The 20,212-nt window shown below is 39.3% G+C and overlaps 1 protein-coding gene across 1 annotated transcript in view; it reads left to right on the forward strand.

The window, feature by feature from the left end:
• LOC102837054 (chromosome unknown open reading frame, human C20orf26) overlaps window positions 1-20,212 on the forward strand; it is a 529,862-nt gene that overhangs the window by 389,428 nt on the left and 120,222 nt on the right. The window contains exons 22-23 of the mRNA XM_006860747.1: window positions 4,334-4,661; window positions 17,188-17,279. Of these exons, the coding sequence (XP_006860809.1) occupies window positions 4,334-4,661; window positions 17,188-17,279 (420 nt within the window). The remainder of the gene's footprint in view (window positions 1-4,333; window positions 4,662-17,187; window positions 17,280-20,212) is intronic.

The following is a 20,212-nucleotide window of genomic DNA, read 5'->3' on the forward strand; positions in this document are numbered from 1 at the left end:
CTTATCTGTTAGAGTTTTTGAAGTTTCCCCATAAGTCTTTATGTTTCTGTTCATTTATTTCTCTCTCTCTCTTTCTTTTGTTGCTATTAAGTGCCATAGAGTTGGTTATGACTCATAATAATAATGACCTTGTATAAGGTTCCCAAGGGGCAACTGGTAGGTTTAAACCACTGACCTTGCAATTAGCAAGTGCGTAAAGTAATCACAGACCACCCACATAAAAAAATCCACCAGAAAAAGGAAATTATCCCTATGCCAATCAACTGTTTACTTTCCTACACAACTTATTTGATTATATTCATCAGAATCCTCAGGTAGCTGGTTTTTTTCTTTTTCTTTTTTTAACCAGAATGTATAATTATTATCAGTAGGAGAGTTAGTATGAGGATAGGTATACCAAGTTCACTTGTTCTTGGGGCCGTCACCATCCTTCTGTTCAACACTGATCAGAAATTCTTTATTTCTCTCTGAGAAAACATCTTTGACATCCATCTCTCTAGATAGTGAGCTCCAGGTTTATCCTTTTCACCATAATATTCTTAAAGCCTGGTGCAATAAATACTTGTCTAAAGGTATGAATGAATGGATGAGGTTTATCAGATCAATGACTTCTAGCCTTATCCTCATCTAACCCAGCAGGCTTTGGTCTTTCCCATCAGAATTATCAATATAAGTAGTCTTGAAATATTTGTTCAGAATAACACCAATGTGGCCAGATTTCTACTTCATATTTTTACTCAATATGTAATACTCAATTAGCATTACAGAAGTATCTGGGTTGTATTAAAGAGTTCTGTAACTTAGACTATATGCTTTCATTTAATACTATTAGATATGTAATTTCACTTGCAGTCTAGTTTTTTTATGAAGTCCCAAACATAGCCAAAGTTGTGAGTGTCTACACCAAAAAGTATAAAATAATACTACTGTAATACTGCTCATCTTGAAAACCCAGTAAAACAAGAACTAAAGCTTTGAAACCTGTGAGTGCCAGAACTTGACAGTATTGCCTTGTTTTTCTGGATCTCACAAGTTTTCTGCCTTTAATCGGGTGCAGTCTTACCACGTTTCTATTGCTCATTATTAGTGGACAATCTTTGCGTTTTCCTTCTATGACAAGTTCCTGTCATACATAGGTTTCAGCTTTCACAGACTTTACTGTATATTTAATGTGCTACTTAATGAAACTTTTAAAAAAAGTTTTTATTGTGAATTATGTGGGTTTATATGGGAGAAATCAGTTTTACATTTATCCTATCATATTTCATTTCATTGCAATGATCACAGTCCCCTCCTTGCTTCATCAAATAACCAAAGAATACACCCCACAGACCCGCCCCTGCCCCTCCTCTGGCCGTCAGCACACAACCCATCTCCCTCCCTGAGTCCAGTGTCTCCAGCTGCTCCATCTGTCCACGTCATCATCTCTTAATGAAACGTTTTTATTGGAAAAACATTGGAAGGTAAAAATAGCTTTTGTAGGGATACTGAAAGGAACTTCTGGAAATTTTCAAGGTCTCAAGAGGTCGATGGCACTGTTTTTTATGTGTAATTTAAATTCAGATCAAATGGCTTCCATAATTTTACATGTGTATAGCAATTGTATAACTTTTATGTTAGGTCAATTATTGGTTAAATCGAGGATGGAAGATAGAAAGGGAGAGGAAGAGAGGGAAAAAAGATAGATAGGAAGACTGAAAGATTCAGAATCAGAGAGAGACTCAGAGAAATATATTTCCCTGCAGTCTCTGAATAAGAATTCTAAGGCAGAATTTTTTAAAGATTAAAAAAGAAGCTGCCTAATTAACTTTTCAGTCTAGGAGTGGAGGTCCCTGGGACCATCAATGGAGAAGAGTGGAGAGTGGGACCCTACCCAGAGAAGCAGTGATGCCTGAGATGGAGGCAGAGAGGATGACATGGAGAGATAGAGCAGTTGGGGACTTTAGTCACAGAGAGGAAGAGGGGCTGTGTGCTGACAACCGGAGGTGGGGGGGGCGGGACAGGCTTGTAATGTATACCCTTTGGTTGGTTGATGATGCATGGAGGGGATTGTAACCATGGCAATGAAATGATATACAATAGAATGAATATAAAACTAATGTTCTCCCATGTAAACTATTACATAATTCACAATAAAGCATTAAAAAAAAAGAAGAAGAAGCTGCCTAATATGGAGTCCCGGTGTGCTGCTGTGGGTGAATGCACTGGGTTGCAAATTGGTTTGAACCACAAAGTTGGCAGTTCAAGCTTACCAGCCACCCTCAGAAACCCTATACAGGGTCATAATGGGTCAGAACCAACTCAAAAGCACTTAACAACAACAATATGGGATTAAATAATTGAGTGAATTAAGACGGAGATAAGGAGACAACCAAGTTGATTCTACCTGAGGAAGAAAAAAGGAGATCTTAAAATTATTCATCTAAATTCAGCACTGTTCAATAAAACTTTCTATGGTTATAAAAATGTTCTGTATCTATGCTATCTACGTTGGTAGAATTCTAGCCACATGTGGCTTTTGAACATTTTAAAAGGCTTAGTAAGGAGCTCTAGTAGCATAGTGGTTACAAATCGGGCTGTGAGCCACAAGGTCAGCAGTTCGAAACTACCAGCGGTCCGCAGGAGAAAGATGAGGCGATCTGCTCCCATAAAGATTTACAGCCTCGGAAACCCTGTGTAGGGTCTCTATGAGTCGGAACTGACTACATGGCACATAACAACAACAGTATGACTGAGGAACTGAACTTTTAATTTACTTAATTTTAATTACTTTTGATTTAAAATGATAGGGTCACTTTTGACAGGTGGCTACCGTATTGGACAATGACGTATCAGAGGGCTCCCTGCACCAGTCATGAGTGTGTGGTGGTGGTTGTGGTTACGTGCCATGGAGTCAGTTCCAACTCCTAGTGACCCAGCACAGGGTTTCTGAGGCTGTGAATCTCTGTAGGAGCAAGAAAACTTCATCTTTCTCCCATGGAACCACTGGTAGTTTCGAACTGCTGACCTTGAGATTAGCAGCCCGATTCATAATCACTATGCTACCAGAGCAGTGCCTATAGCTGATGGCTACCACAGAAGGAGGCAGTGAAGTCTGAGAAATAGGCACGTGGAGGAATTAAGGAGGAAGTCATGGGTATATTTAACAGCCATGTCATATATTCATTTTTTAGCATACTTTTAATAAGGTGGTCAACTTTATTTAGGTAAAGATAAAAATAATTGAAATTAACTACACAAATAACAACTGAAGACTTACACAGAACTAACTTGGACTGTTTTTGATAACTTTCAACATCAATATGGAAGATTCATAGAAGAGCATGAGAATGCTTTGTAATTTGGGCAGAGAATAGAGGGGTATCTACAGACAACTTTTTAGTTGTACTCAAAGGGGTTTGTGACCCTTCCGTAGTACAGTGCCTGGCATATGTCCAGCATTCCATTCATGTTTATTGAATGCATAGTGGTTATGAATCAAGCTGCTAATCTCATGGTCAGCAGTTTGAAACTACCAGCTGTTCTGCGGGCGAAAGATGAGGCTTTCTGCTCCTGTAAAGATTTACAGCCTCAGAAACCCTGTACAGGGTCACTATGAGTCAGAACTGACTCCACGGCACACAACAACAACATAGTAGGGCATGAGACAACAAGTCAGGAGTTCAGACCAGGAGATACCTGAGGTTGTTGGTGCTCTCACCCTCTCTAGGGCATACAGCATGGATGGTCAGACTGAGTTTAAGAGGCACAGAATGGAGAAATCTGAAGCCTCAAGACTGGATGAGGTAACCCCAAGAAGGAACACAGAGACTAAAGTATCAGACACAGGAAAAGGATAATGGGAAGAGATACCGTCAATTTACCATTGACCTGAGTTTGACATAAGGCAATCCCATGTGGTTCAGAGTGTAACTGTAACTCCATAGGGTTTTTAATGTCTGATTTTTGGATCTAGATAATTATGAGATATATCTTTTGAGTAGGAGTGAACATCCAAACTTTCAGTTAGAAGCCAAACACATTCAACTTTTGCACCACCCAGGGACTTCACATGGAAAAAATATTTACTCTTGTGGTAGGTATTCCATCACCTGTCATCCTTCTTGCCATAGGCTGTCTAGATTGAATAAGAATATATCAGATGATATTCAGTTTCTCTCCATACCAAAGACAATCAAAATCAATCTCTCTCACACACATATACATAAAACAATCATGAAAAACTTTTACTATATTTTGTGTGTGTGCCCCAAATAATAAAATACCCTGGAGATTTAGGGAAATACAATAAAGGGTCATAATAAGTAATAATGAAGTTATTCATTTTTTTCAGATGTTCTTCAGTTTCTGTGAAAAAAACGTGGATTATGAAACTTTTAAAGCATTAAATGATGCATGTCTTGTCTATGATGGCCGACTTGTGATTGATACCAACTTCCACACCAATGATATAGCCATCAGAGCTGCTGGTTCCCTCACCAAGTTCTCCAATCGATACTATTCCAATGAATGGACTCATCGCAGCTTCAATTCCAAAGAAATTGGCTTTCAGCTTGCAGCAGCTATGCTCAATCTCTTTGACCCAACTCTTGAGCCTATAACTGAGCCACCAGCTGACCTCGATCGACTTATCCCCATGTACAAGGGAGCCAAGATGCAAGGTATGGAAATAAGCTACCTTCTTCTTAGATGAAGCCACCAGTTGGATTTGGGTCAGCATTTAGATTGCCCCTTCTTGTTTCTCTTTAGATTGGATGAGGGTGCTTTTCAGGCTCTTCACCATAACAGAAAGGTCTCTCTCATTTTCATGCAGTTATTATGATCCTTTGCATTATTATTATTACTAGGGGTCTTTGAACTTTAAGCATGTATTATTGCACATGTCATAACCGTGGTCCCCATTTTACAGATAAGGAAACTGAGACTAGGGAGGGAGTGTCAGTATGCCCTAAAACCTTACCCAAAGCTTCCATTCACACTATAAATTCAGAGGTAAGGAGATCATTTCAAGCTAGCTATGACCTAAGCCTGCTATCTGGGTGGGTAAGTTGAGCCATTTGCTGATGCTGAACAGTCCATTTTCATCTCCTAAGCTGGGGTGCCACCACTCACCTGTCTGCCATACTGTATTGGCTCATGTGTTGCAATGATGCTGGAACTTCTGCCACCAGTAATTCAGAGTAATCTAAGGTGGACAGGTTTCAACAAAGCTTCAGATTAGAAGACTAGGAAAGGGGAATAGGCAGTACACTTCTGAAAAGCTAGCCACTGAAAACCTTATGAACAGCAGCAGAATCGTGTCTGATATAGTGCCAGAAGATAAGCCACTGGGGTTTGAGGTCACTCAAAATATGACTAGGGAAGAGCTGCTTCCTCAAAGAAGAATCCACTTTAATGGTGTGAATGGAGGAAAACTTTCTGGACCTTCATTTCCTGATGTGGCATGACTCAAAATGAGAAGAAGCAGCTACAGATACCCATTATGGAATGCATCAAATATAAATGTAAGAAAGCCAAAAGTCATCCAAAATCAAATGGAACACATAAAGACTGATATCCTAGGCATTAGTGAGCTGAAATGAACTGATATTGGTCATTTTTAATCAATTATATGATCTATTATGCCAGGAATGACAAATTTAACATAAATCACATAACATTCATTATCAAAAAGAACATTTCAAGATCCATTATGAAGAACAAGGCTGTCAGTGATAGGGTAATATCCATACCTCTACAGGGAAAAACCATTAATAGGACTATTATTCAAATTTATACACCAACAACTAAACCAATTATGGAGCAATTGAAGATTTCTACCAAATTCTGAAGTCTGAAATTTACCAAACATGCAATCAAAATCCATTGATAATTGCTAATGATTGAAATGGAAAAGCTAAAAAGCAAAAGAGGAAGGACTTTGTTGTTGTTGTTGTTGTTGTTGTCAGGTGCCATCGAGTCGGAACCGACTCATAGAGACCCCATGCACAGCAGAACGAAACAATGCTCGATCCTGGGCCAACCTCACCACCGCTGCCACCCCCGAGTCCATCAATGATGCCACCTGGCAGATCCATCTCGTTGGAGGTCTTCCTCTTTTTCTCTGACCCTCCACACTACCCAGCATGACATCCTTCTCCAACGATTGTTTCCTCCGGACTACATGTCCAAAGTAGGAGAGACGAAGCTTAGCCATCCTGGCCTCCAAGGAGCACTCTGGCTGCACTTCTTCCAAAACAGATCTATTGGTTCTTTTGGCAGTCCATGGCACCCTCAGTATTCTCCTCCAACACCACAACTCAAAGGCATCAATTCTTCTACGATCCTCCTTATTCACTGTCCAGCTTTCGCATCCATATGAGGCTATTGAAAACACAATGGCCTGGGTCAGGCGCACCCTAGTCCTCAAGCTGACATCTCTGCTCTTTAATACTTTAAAAAGTTCCTGTGCAGCAGATACGTCGTCTGATCTCTTGACTGCTACTTCTGCGAGTGTTGATAGTTGATCCAAGAAGAATGAAGTCCTTGACAACTTCAATCCTTTCTCCATTGATAAGAATGTTGTTTATTGGTCCAGTGGTGAGGATTTTTGTTTTCTTGACATTGAGATGGACTAGTAGTTGGAAAATAAGGCCTTGAAGATAGAAATGAGGCTGAAGATCTTATGACAGACTTTTGCAAGATCAAGTACTTCTACATACCAAATACCATTTTCAACAACATAAACCATGATTATATGCATGGATCTTGCCAGACAGAATACACAGGAGTCAAATCTAATAATCTGTGCAGAGGTGATGGAGAAACTCAACATCAGCAGTCAGAACAAGGCCAGAGGCCAATTGTGGAATGAGACACCAATTGCTCATTTGCAATTTCAGTGTGAAGCTAAAGAAAATGTAATCAAGTCCATGAGCGCCAGCCAACGTGTTTAAATTTTCTTTAGCTTCACCCTGAAGTTACAGATGAGCATTTGGTTGGTTGTTCCATACTCAGCTCCTGTCTTTGTTCTGACTGTTGATGTTCAGCTTCTCCATCAACTGTTCCACAGATATATTAGAAGTCCATGACAGTCAAACAGTCCTGGTGTGGCACTGTGAGATAAGCACTGGGCTGCCAGCCACAAGGTTGGCCATTCAAACCCACCAGTCATTCCCCAGAAACCCTTCATGGGATCGCTATGAATATGAACCAACTCTATTTCACTTAACAACACAACAATGAGAGCCTAAATACAACCTTGAGCATATCTCACTTAAATCTAGAGACCATCTCAAGAATAGATTTCATGCACTATATCAGACAATATCCTACTGCCTGTTTCATTTACTAGTCTGTCTTGATGCATTGAATACTAATGACCAAAGACCAGAAAAGTTGTAGGACATCAAGAACATCGTAAATGAAGAAAGCAAAAGGTCATTAAAACACAAGAAAGAAAGACCAAAATGGATGTTAGAAGATACTCTGAAACTTGCTATAGAACGTTTGTTATTGTTGTTAGATGTCATTGAGTCAATACCAACTCATAGTGACCCTGTATACGATAGAACAAAACATAGCCCTGTCTTATACCAACATCACAATCGTTGCTCTGTTTGAGCCCATTTCTGTTGCCCCTGTGCCAAGCCATTTGATTGGGGGGTCGTCTTCTTTTTATCCAACCCTCCACTTTACCAAACATGATACCCTTTTCCAGGGACTGGTCCCTCCTGAAAATGTGTCCAAAATATGAGAGATGAAGTCTGCCCATCCTGACTTCCAAGAAGCATTCTGGCTATACTTCTTCCAAAACAGATTCTCTTGTTCTTTTGGCAGTCCGTGGAACGTTTAATAGTCTCCTCCAGCACCAAACTGAAATGCTTCAGTTCTTCTATGGTCTTCCCTATTCACTGTCCAACTTTAACATGCATATGAGGTTATTGAAAATACGAAGGCTTGAGTCAGGCACAACCTTAGTCCTCAAACTAACATATTTGCTCTTTAACACTTTAAAGACATCTTGTGTAGCAGATTTGCCTGATATAATACACCATTTGATTTCTTGCTTGCTGCTTCCATGAGTGTTGATTGTTGATCTGAGCAAAATGAAGTCTCTGAAAAGTTCAACCCTTTCTCCATTTATGTGGATGTTGTTTATTCATCCACTGGTGAGGATTTTTGTCTTCCTTACATTGAGGTGTAACTTATACCAAAGGCTGTGGTCTTAGATCTTCTTTAGTAAGTATTTTAAGTCTTCTTCGCTTCCAGCAAGCTAAGTTGTATCATCTGCATATTACCAGTTGTTAATGAGTCTTCCTCCAATCCTGATGCCACACCTTTCCTCATATAATCCAGTTTGTTGGATGATTTGCCCAGCATACAGATTGAATAAGTATGATGAAAGAATACAACCCTGTCTCACACCTTTGCTAATTTTTAACCATTCAGTGTTCCCTTGTTCTGTTCAAACAACTGTCTCTTGGTCTATGTACAATTTTTTCATGAGCACAATTAAGTGTTCTGGAATACTCATTCTTCACAATGTTGTCCATAACTTGTCATAATCCACACAATTGAAAGCCTTTGCATAATCAGTAAAGCACAGGTAAACATCTTTCTGGTATTCTCTGCTTTTAGCCAAGAACCAGCGGGCATCAGTAATGATATTGCTCGTTCCCTATCCATATCTGAATCCAGCTTGAACCCCTGGCAGTTCTCTGTCAATGTATGTTTACAGCTGATTTTGGATTATCTTTAGCAGAATTTTACTTGTATGTGATATTAATGATATTGTCCTATGACTTCCTCTTTCTGCTGGGTCATCTCTCTTTGGAAAAGGCACAAATATAGATCTCTTCCAGTCAGTTAGTCAGGTAGTTGTCTTCCAAATTCTTAGCATAAATGAGTGAATGACTCCAGTGCTTCATCAGTTTGAATGAGTTGAATATGAATTCCATCGGTTTTTGGAACCTTGTTCTTTGCCAATGCCTTCAGTGTACTTTGGATGTCTTCCTTTAGTATATGGTTCTTGCTTATATGCTACCTCTTGAAATGGTCGAACACCAACCATTTCTGTTTAGTACAATGATTGTGTATATCTTCCACTATCTTTTCATGCTTTCTGCATCATTTAATACTTTTCCTATGTTATTGTTGTTGTTGTTGTCAGGTGCTGAGTCGGAACCGACTCATAGCGACCCCATGCATAGCAGAATGAAACAATGTCTGATCCTGGGCCAACCTCACTACCGCTGCCACACTTGACGCTATCAATGATGCCACCTGGCCGATCCATCTCATTGGGGGTCTTCCTCTCTATCTCTGACCCTTCATCTTACCCAGCATGACATCCTTCTCCAGCGACTGTTCCCTCCTGACAATATGTCCAAAGTATGAGAGATAAAGTTTAGCCATCTTGGCCTCCAAGGAGCACTCTGGCTGCACTTCTTCCAAAACAGATCTATTGGTTCTTTTAGCAGTCCATGACACTTTTAGAATTCTCCTCCAACACCACAACTCAAAGGCATCAATTCTTCTATGATCTTCCTTATTCACTGTCCAGCTTTCACATCCATATGAGGTTATTGAAAATACCATGGCTTGAGTCAGGTGCACCTTAGTCCTCAAGCTGACATCCTTGCTCTTCAACACTTTAAAAAGATCCTGTGCAGTAGATTTGCCCAATGCAATACATTGTCTGATCTCTTGACTGCTCCTCCCATGAATGTTGATAGTTGATCCAAGAAGAATGAAGTCCTTGACAACTTCAATCTTTTCTTCATTGATAAGAATGTTGTTTATTGGTCCAGTGGTGAGGATTTTTGTTTTCTTGACATTGAGATGCAATCCATACTGAAGGCTGTGTTCTTTGATCTTCATCAGTAAATGTTTCAAGTCCTCTTCACTTTCAGCAAGCAAGGTTGTATCATCTGCATATAGCAGGTTATTAATGAGTCTTCCTCCAATCCTGATGCCACGTTTTTCTTCATAGAACCCAGCTTCTCGTATTATTTGCTCAGCATACAGGTTGAATAAGTATGGTGAAAGAACACAACCTTATCGCACAGCTTTTCCAATTTTAAAACATTCAGTGTTCCTATGCTCTGTTTGAACAACTGCTTCTTGGTACAGGTACAGATTTCTCAGAAGTACAATTAAGTGTTCTGGAATACTCATACTTCTCAATGTTGTCCATAGCTTGTCATGATCCACACAATCGAAAGCCTTTGTGTTGTCAATAAAGCATAGGTAAACATCTTTCTGATATTCTCTGCATTCTTTTCCTATAGAGTCCTTCAATATTACAAGCTGAGGCTTGAATTTTTTCTTCAGTCCCTCAGCTTGAAAAATGCTGAGCGCATTCTTCCCTTTTAGTTTTCTAACTCCGGGTCTTTGCACATTTTGTTTTAATATTTGACTTTGTCTTATGAAGCTGACCTCTGAAATTTTCTATTTAGTTCTTTTACCTCCTCATTTCTTCCATTTGCTTTACATCTCTATGCTGGATAGCAAGTTTCAGAGTCTCTTCTGACATCCATTTTGATCTTTTCTTTCTTTCTTGGCTTCTTAATGATCTTTTGGTTTCTTCCTGTATGATGTTCTTGATGTCATTCCACAACTCTTTTGGTTTTCGATCATTAGTGCCTATTGCATCAGATCTGTTCTTCGGATAATTGCAAATTCAGATGGGATATGTTCAAGGTCATATTTTGGCTCTTGTGCTCTTGTTTTCATTTTCTTCAGCTTCAGCCTGAACTTGCATATGAGCAATTGGTGGTCTGTTCCACAGTCTGCCCTGGTCTTGTTTTGGCTGATGATACGGAGCTTTCTCATCTTCTTTTCCATAGGTGTAGTCAATTTCATTTCTGTGTATTCCGTCTGGTGAGGTCCATGTGTATAGTTATCTTTTATGTTATTTTAAAAAGTTATTTGCAAGGAAGAAGTCATTGGTATTACAAAATTCTATCATGTGATCTACAGCATCGTTTCTATCACTAAGGCAATGTTTTCCAACAACTGATCTTTGTTTCCAACCTTTGCACGCCAATCACCAGTAATTATCAATGCATCTTGATTGCATGTTTGATTAATTTCAGACTGGAGAAGTTGATAGAATTCTTTTATTTCATCATCACTGCTTTAGTGATTGGTGCATAAATTTTAATAATAGTGGTGTTAACTGGTCTTCCTTGTTGTTGTTGTTATGAAGTGCCATCAAGTCGATTCCAACCCATAGCAACCCTGTATAGGGGTTTCTGAGGAGCAGCTGGTGAGCTTGAACTGCCGACCTTGCAGTTCAGATGGCTTTGCAGTCTGGCACATTAACCCACAATGCCACACCAGAACTCCTGGTCTTCCTTGTAGGCCTATGGATATTATCCTATCACAGACAGCATTAAACTTCAGGACAGATCTTGATATGTTCTTTTGATGATGAATGTGACACCATTCTTCTTCAATTTGACATTCCCAGCAGAGTAAACCATGTGATTATCAGATTCAAAATGGCCAATACTAGTCCATTTCAGCTCGCTAATGCCTAGGATATCAATGTTTATGTATTCCATTTCATTTTCTACAATTTCCAATTTTCCTATTCATACTTCATATATTCCATGTCCTGATTATTAATGATGTTTATAGCTGTTTCTCTTCATTTTGAGTTGTGTCATGTCAGCAGATAAAGGTCCAGAAGGCTTTACTCCATTCGCATCATCACTGTCAATTCTACTTTGAGGAGACAGCACTTCTCCAGTGGTATTTTGAGTGTCTTCCAACCTGAGGGGCTCATCTACTGGTGCTATATCTGACACTAGTTTGCTGTTCTTCATCCTGTTTCAATAGTCAGTATTCTGGTGCTATCTAACCATGTTCCATTGCTATTTTAAGGTTTTCAGTGACTGAATATTCAGAAGTAGTCCATCTCTACTTCTTCCTAGTGTTTCTTTGTCTGGAAATTCATCTGAAACCTGTCCACCATGGTTGACCCTCCTGGAATTTAAAATTCCAGTGGCATAGCTTCCAGAATCACAGAATCATGCAAACCACTACAGTATGACAAACTGACAGATGAGTGGTGTCTCTAGAACTTAAAAGAAGAGCTAAAATGAATAGAAGAAATGAAGAAGTATATTGGTTGGACATAAAAATTATGCGGATATCTCCAGAAGACAAAGTAAAGTATTTTAATGAAATGTACAAAGACTTGGAATTAGAAAACTAAAAGAGAAAAACACACTTGGCATTTCTCAAGATGATAGAACTAAAGAAAAACTTCAAGACCTGAGTTGTCATATTGAGGAATTCTGTGGCTAAAATGTTGAATGTTATAGGAAACATCAAAAGAAATGGACGGAATACAGAGTCACTGTACCAAAACGAATTGGTTGATGTTCAGCAATTTCAGAAGGTAGCATATAATTAAGAACCAACTGTACTGGGTGTGGGGTGGGGGATGGCAATACTAGAAGGGGAAGAGGAAAGGAAAAATAAGGTTGATGGTAGAATAGCTAGGCAGGTTTACATGGGCTAATTGGGGTAGAGGTAAATAATGATCTAAGCACAAACGTGCAACAACAGGGTTCATGGATACAAAGATTGAAACATGCTTTGAGTGGGGAAATGCTATTAAGATGCTTGGCTGTCTTTTGAATCTTGGTTTCCCTTACCTACTATTGTAAAATAGACACTTGAAGGGAAGAGAGAGGAATATCTAGAAACATTACCAGAGAAAGCTTGTAAGTCCGTCTTCAGCATGTAACTGTTTAGAGTAACTAAAATGGGGCTAGAACTTGCCCAGTGAAGGAGACTCCCTGCAGAGCCTTTGCATTGCACAAGACCATAGGTGGAATCCTGATCCTCATCCAGAATCTTCTGAGGTGGGACATTCCCACTTGAAAGGATAAGCAGACCAGTCTGGAGCAGCTAGAAGAACAGAAGGTACTTCTTGAAAGAAAGACCAGCAGAAAACAAGACAAAACAAAATAATAGCAATGCAATTGACTACTACAAGAACAAGCAGGTTGTTCCCTGGGGAGCCATCAAGGCAGGTTGTCAGATCCCCTAAGGGCAAACTCCTTCCAAGACTGAAACTCAAATGGAATACACTAGCAGGCATATGGTCCTGCTGCTGACCACATTGGTCACCAATAAGGGGAAGAGGGGGAAAAACAGCAATGAAGTTGTGAACCAAGTTTGACCACATTCAATAGACTCCTGTTAACCTGGATTGAGACCTGGTTAAACAGCAGTATGACGAGACCTGGGGACTCCTGGGCCCAGGGACAAGGAAATGGCCCCAGAGGACTAGAATGGAATGTAAAGCTCCAGCTGATGTAAAGTGAGGGAGGCAGTGCACAAGAACACCTATACTTGCAGATAGTACCCATTTGACCTGGCATCAATGGCTGGATGATCAGAACATGACTAGAGGAAGAAAGAAGAGTTAAAAAAAAAAAAAAAGGAGTAACCCACTATAAGTGGGTGATCTTGACTTATGCTTGTGGATGCAGTATGACAAAGGAGCAGATAAATCTCTACAGTGAGGAACATTCCCACCTCCTTGATACACAGGGTCGACAGGGAGGGGGAACTTTCACATTGGCTACCCAAAATGGGGGGGACTACAAAGGTAAGAAGTGACTGGCTTACAGACTTTCAATAGGGAACCTAGCTCCAGAGGATACAGGGGAAGGTAGAACCTCCACTCAGTTGTTTCCAGCTTGTCTGGATGGGATTGATAAAAGGTGAAGGGGAAAGGACTCCTGTGGTTCAATAGGGAATGATTGCTATCAGGTCTGACAGTGAGTGGTGGAAAAGTAAATGTAAATGTTTGGTAACAAAAGGAGGAGAGTGGCTGATCTTGCAGTCCAGGAGCGGAGGAGATCCCTGGAACCATCAAGGAAGAAAAGTGAAGTGTGAGACCGTGTCCAGAGAGGCAGTAACACTAGGGATGGGGGCAGAGGCAATGATGTGGACAGGAGAGGTTGGGAACTATGGACTCAGGGAGGGAGAGGGGTTGTGTGCTGGCAACCGGGGGGCAGGAGTGTGGGGTGTACCCTTTGGGTGTTTGATAATGCATGCAGGGGATTGTGATCATTGTAATGAAACAAAGTACGATGGGATGAATGTAAAGATAATGTTCACCCATGTAAACTAATACATAATTCACAATAAAAACTTAATTTAAAAAAATCCAGTGGAGCCTAGTTCTACCATGACTCACATGTGGTCATCATATGTCAGTGTTTTTTTTTTTTAAAAAAAGAACCAATTGTATTCAAGGAAGAAATTAAAGCTGTATCAAAGGCATTGGTGAAAAACCAGCTTCCAGGAATTGATGGAATACCAAGTGAAATGTTTCAACAAATGGATGCAGTGCTGGAAGTGCTCACTCGTCTTTGCCAAGAAATATGGAAGACAGCTAGCTAACTATCAAGCCAACTGGAAGAGATCCATATTTTGTGCCCATTCCAAGACAAAAGGTGATCCAACAGGATGTGGACATTATCGGACATCATTGATAACATACACAAGTAAAACTTTGCTGAAGATAATTTTGTTGCAGCAGTACATAGACAAGGAATTGCCAGAAACTCAAGCAGGATTCAGAAGAGGATGTGGAATGGGGAGCTCCAGCTGACATCAGCTGGATCTTGGCTAAAAGCAGAGAATATCAGAAAGATGTTTACCTGTGTTTTATTGACTACACAAAGATATCCAACTGCGTGGAACATAAGAAAATATGGATAGCACTGTGAAGAATGGGAAATCCTGAACATTTAATCATGCTTGCGTGAAACTTGTACATAGATCAAAAGGCAGTCATTTGAACAGAACAAGAGAATACTGTGTGGTTTAAATCAGGAAAGGTGTGTGTCAAGGTTATCTTTTCACCTTACGTATGCAAACTGTATGTTGTTGTTTTGCCATAGAATTGGTTCCGACTCATAGCGACCCTGCATAGGGTTTCCAAGGCTGTAAATCTTTACGGGAGCAGAAAGTCTCATCTTTCTCCCACGGAACAGCTGGTAGTTTTGAACTGCTGACCCTGAGGTTCGCAGCCCGATTCGTAACCACTACGCTACCACAGCTCCTTGAATATGGACTATATGAAGAAGAACCTGGCATCAGTATTGAGGGAAGACTCATTAACAACCTGCATTATACAGATGACACAACCTTTCTTACTGAAAGTGAAGCACTTAGATGAAAGAATATAGCCTTCAGGATGGATTGCACCTCAGCATGAAGAAAACAAAAATCCTCACCCCTAGATCATAAGCAACATCATGATAAACGGAGAAAAGATAGAAGTTGCCAAGGATTTCATTTCCCTTGTATTCACAATCAATGTTCAAGAAATCAAATGATGTATTACATTGGACAAATCTGCTGCAAAAGACCACTTTAAAAGTTCTTAAGAACAAAGATGTCACTTTGAATACTAGGGTGCATCTAACATAAGCCATGGTATTTTCAATGGGCTCATATTCGTGTGAAAGCTAGACTAAGAATAAGGAAGAATGGAGAATTATCCATTTGAATTATGGTGTTTGCAAATAATATTGAATATACCATGGACTGTTGGAAGAAGAAACAAATCTGTGTTAGAAAGAAATAAAGCAAGAGTGCTTCTTAGGAAGCAAGGATGTAGAGATTTTTGTCTCATATACTTTGGACTTGTCATCAGGAGGGACCATCCCTGGAAAAGCACCTCATGTTTGGTAAAGGAGAGGGTCAGCAACAAAGAGGAAGACTCTCAAGGAGGTAGATTGACACAGTGGCTGTAACAATGGGTTGAAACATAGCAACAGTTGTGAGGATGAAGCAGAACCAGGCAGTGTTTCATTCTGTTGTATATAGATAGAGTCACTATGAGTCAGAATTGATACTGTGGCACCTAACAGCAGTAACAGTCCTGATAGAGAGGAGCCTTGGTGACACAGTGGGTTAAACATTGGGATGGAAACTGAAAAGTGGGTGGTTTGAACCTACAAACTGCTCCATGGGAGAAAAATGAGAGCTAGTCTACTGCTGTACAGATTACAGCCGCAGTAACCCAATAGAACAGTTCTATTCTATCCTTGGGGGTTTCTATGAGTCAGAATCTACTTGATGACAGTAGGTAAGCCTGGCTGACCCCATTAAGAGATCATTTTATTAGCAACACAGAGTGGTTTTTTTGCTTTGGGGGTTGGTGAGAGATACATTTAAAACTGGTGCCTTTGAATATTGTGGACTTTCTATACCAGAAAAATACACATATTTATCACATTATACATTCACTCCCAGGAGTTTCATGAACCAAGCCCAAAGCTTCTGGAATGTCCCTAAGCCCTAACAGAGTAATTGGAATATCAGGCACAGAAACAAAAGGCCAACACTCTATCCCTTCTCTTTTTGTTTTTGTTAAGTGGCAACTTGGTTCTGACTCATAGCAACCCCTTCTGCATTGCAGAATGAAACATTGGCCAATCCTGAGCCATCCTCAGAATTGTTATGTTTGAGTCCACTGTTGATGCCACTGTATCAAGCCATCTTGTTGGGGGATTTCCTCTTTTTTACTGACCCTCCACTTTACCAAGAATGATATTCTTCTCTAGGAACTGTTCTCCTTCTCTTTCAATACCCTGCCTTTTACAATGAATCAAGAAAGGTGATGCCATTGGAAAGGAAGAGAAGTGATGAGTGTCAGAGAACAGATGTTGATGAGGCTCATAATATGGAGAAAATCTGAAAAAAAAAAAAAAAAAATTAAGAACTTGATAATGCTTTCCAAAAGCAAGAATGAAGATATTTGTTAATTTTTATTATAAATATTCTGCTATTTGGTGATTTATTGGGGAAGTGATGGAGAATAGGAACACTACTGTAATATTTAACACTTTTAAAGGTCTTGATGTGGCTTTGACAGGTATAGGTTAGGATGCCAAGAGTTATGGGACGTCACAGGGTATATTGCATCTGCTTGGCACATCTTCTTGGAACATCAGTGGCTGTAATACGACAGATAGTAGGACATTTATATTGAATTTTAGAATAAATCCAACCATTCCACTCAACTCAGTATTTGAGTGGGGAAGTTTTAACATATATGCCATTTTAATCATCTCTTTTTGTTTGTATTATGTTGCAAATATAATCTCTGTTATACAGTTCATTGACAAGTACTCTAAAATGCAGAAAATGTGTTGCTTCCTCTAGGCGGCATTCTTCCAGGCTCTTACCATTATCTGCATGTTACCAAGCCTGCTATTCCAACTCCCTTGGAGGTACAAATGGCTCAACCCGATTTTGTAAGTATTACTCTTAAATTTCATTTTACTTTAAAATGTAGCATTTTGTTTACAGCAGGGCTTCAAACAGGGCTTCAGTCTTGGCTGACAAAGCAACACCATGAGAGACTCGAATTTTTAAAGTATGGGTGAACCAGAATGCTAACTGGAATTGGAAAAATTACAGGTCAAAGCCCCACTAGAAACTTGATCTCCCTTGTAGGAAAAAAGGACAGCATGCACTTGCATAGCAACTAAATCTCTTGACCAGTTGAGTCAAAAACAATGGTGTCTCAAAGATGGCAGCCAACCATACTGCTTTGAATGTGTATTGCTTTCTACAGTTCTGTCAATGATGCAGTGTCTCACATCGGACTCCCAAAAGGCCTTACTATGCCTCTTCTAAGTCCTCCATTCCAGGACTTCAGCCATAATTTTTCCATTCCAGTTAGTGTTCTGAATCAGCCAACTTTTAAAAATTCAAGTCTTTTCTGGTTTCGTTTCATCAGCAATGACTGAAACAATTCAAACCTGTTTGAAGTCCTGGTTTATAGGTGGATGAAGTTCTTTATTCAGAGGCTTTAGTATAATGTGTTGGTTCATGGTTCAGGAAGACACTTTGGTAACAAACCCTCAAGGTGGCCTCTAATTGTTCTCCCCATCTGGGATTCATGGCCTAGTGTGATCTCTCCCCCCACTGAATACTGTTGACTTATATAGCCAGTAGCATATTGCAGAAACAACAATGTGACCTCCAAGGTTAGGTCACGAATGGTATTACAGCTCTCAACTTTCTCCCTCTTGGATCATTTGCTGCCAGAATTTGAGATAATTCAAGCAGCCATTTGGAGAAATGCATATAGTAAGGAATTATGACTTTCTGGAAACAATCATTATCAATTTGCCAGTCATGTGTGTGAGCCACCTTGGAAGTGGATCCCCAGCCACAGTCAAGCCTTCAAATGACTGCAGCCCCACCCCCTGACATCTAGACTATGAATTTATGAGAGACTTTGAGCCAGAACTCTGCATCTAAGGCAACCCTAATTCCTGAACCTCACAGACTGTTAGATTATGAAAGTTTATTGTTGTTTTGAGATGATTTGTGATACATCACTATATAAGATAGTTGCTTTTGTGGCAAGGGGACAGATAAATTGCTTAGAGTCTGAAATGGTCATCCATATTCTACTGTTTTCCTGCTCTCCCTGAATTTTACCTAAAGCACCATCCTGGAAAAGCTATGGGGGTGGACTTGGGTTAACAGCAACCAGAAAGGACACACATAGCTGGTCAGTTGGAAAGCTTCTCAAGTAAGATTCCCTGAGACAATGTTCCAAATTGATGTTTGTTGTCAACTGGGACTTTCCCGTTTGGTTCTCAATGACTCCTGAATACTTCAGAGGGTCAACAATATGACTTATTTAAAATAAAGACATTTCCTATGTGCCCTTGAAGTTAGCACTGGCCATATAGCACATTCTGGCCAATGACGAGATATATACATGTAGAAGTTTTTGGATGAAGTTCCAAGGAAATGTCTTAGAAGGGTACAGACTCAAATAGCACAGGTTACTGGCTCCTCCCTCTTAGCCCTCAGAAAATTGGAATCCTAGCTTTATCATTTAGTTTCCATATGACCTAGAGCAAATAATTTAGCTTTCTGTGCTTTTGGGATTATTAGAAATGAGATATGAAGATAAATATATATTTTATATATTATATATATAATAGCTACTGATTTGCAAGAATTAATAAATTACAGAATACACTGCCTATCTAAAATCTGTCCTTAAAGCAATTCAAAATTAAATGAAAAATTCAAGAAATCACTTATCATGTGCTAAAGATTTAGCTATAGAAAGAATTATAATAATTTGATCAAAGGTAATTTTAAATTGATTTTGACTAAGAAAATACTTATTTTAATAACAGAAAGTATGAACCTGTGATAATATGAATGTGTAAATGACGATATATTTTTTCTTACTGCTTTTTGTATGTAATAAGGAACAGATGAAGTTTTAGTTTTCATACATTTTCATTTTCTTCATGCTAAATGCATACATTACATTCATTCATTTAAATACTTTCCATTTTTAATACATTTATATGCAAACTTTGGAATAATAGTTCTCACTGATGAAGTTGGGTATAAAATGATTATTTTAATTAACATTTCAATGAGTAACTTCAGTGAAACTACCAAAGTTGTGCTGCAAATAGTGAAAAATTAAATTTAGTATAGAACTTTGAATATTTTGTTCCAGGAGTTATGTAGAGTAAACCATGATTTTCTGCAAAGAACTGCATGCTATTAGACCGTCACTCATTTGTCAATTTGTCCTACTGTGGTGACTTTTGTGTGGCTGTGATGCTGGAAGCTATGCCACTGACATTTTAAATACCAGCAGAGTCACCCATGGTAGACAGGATTTAGTAGAGCTTCCAGACAGACTAGGAAGGAGAGACTACTTCTGAATGTTTAGTCAATGAAAATAATATGAATAGCAGCAGAAATTGTCAAATGTAGTACTAGAAGAATTAAAAAAAATATATGAATAACATTAGAAGACTGCCAGATATAGTGCAAAAAAATGAGCTTCTTGGTTGGAAAGCACAAAAAATGCAACTGGGAAAGAGCTGGATCCTCAAAGTAGAGTTGACTGTGAGTACACAAATGGAGTAAAGTTTTCAGGACCTGCATTTGCTGATAGAGCACAACTGAAAATAAAGAGGCACAATATCAAGCATCCATAAATAATCAGAAAATTTTGTGATATTGCTCTTAGGAACAACAGAATAGATACTCAATCATATCATCTTTATACACAACAGAACAAAACACTGCCCAGTCCTGCGCCAAATTGACAACGGTTACTATGTTTGAGCCCATTGCTGCTGCCACTGTGCTGATACATTTCATTGGAGGTCTTCCTTTTTTTCTCCAGCCC

Source organism: Chrysochloris asiatica, unplaced genomic scaffold (assembly GCF_000296735.1).
Source record: "Chrysochloris asiatica unplaced genomic scaffold, ChrAsi1.0 scaffold00039, whole genome shotgun sequence".
NCBI lineage: Eukaryota > Metazoa > Chordata > Mammalia > Afrosoricida > Chrysochloridae > Chrysochloris > Chrysochloris asiatica.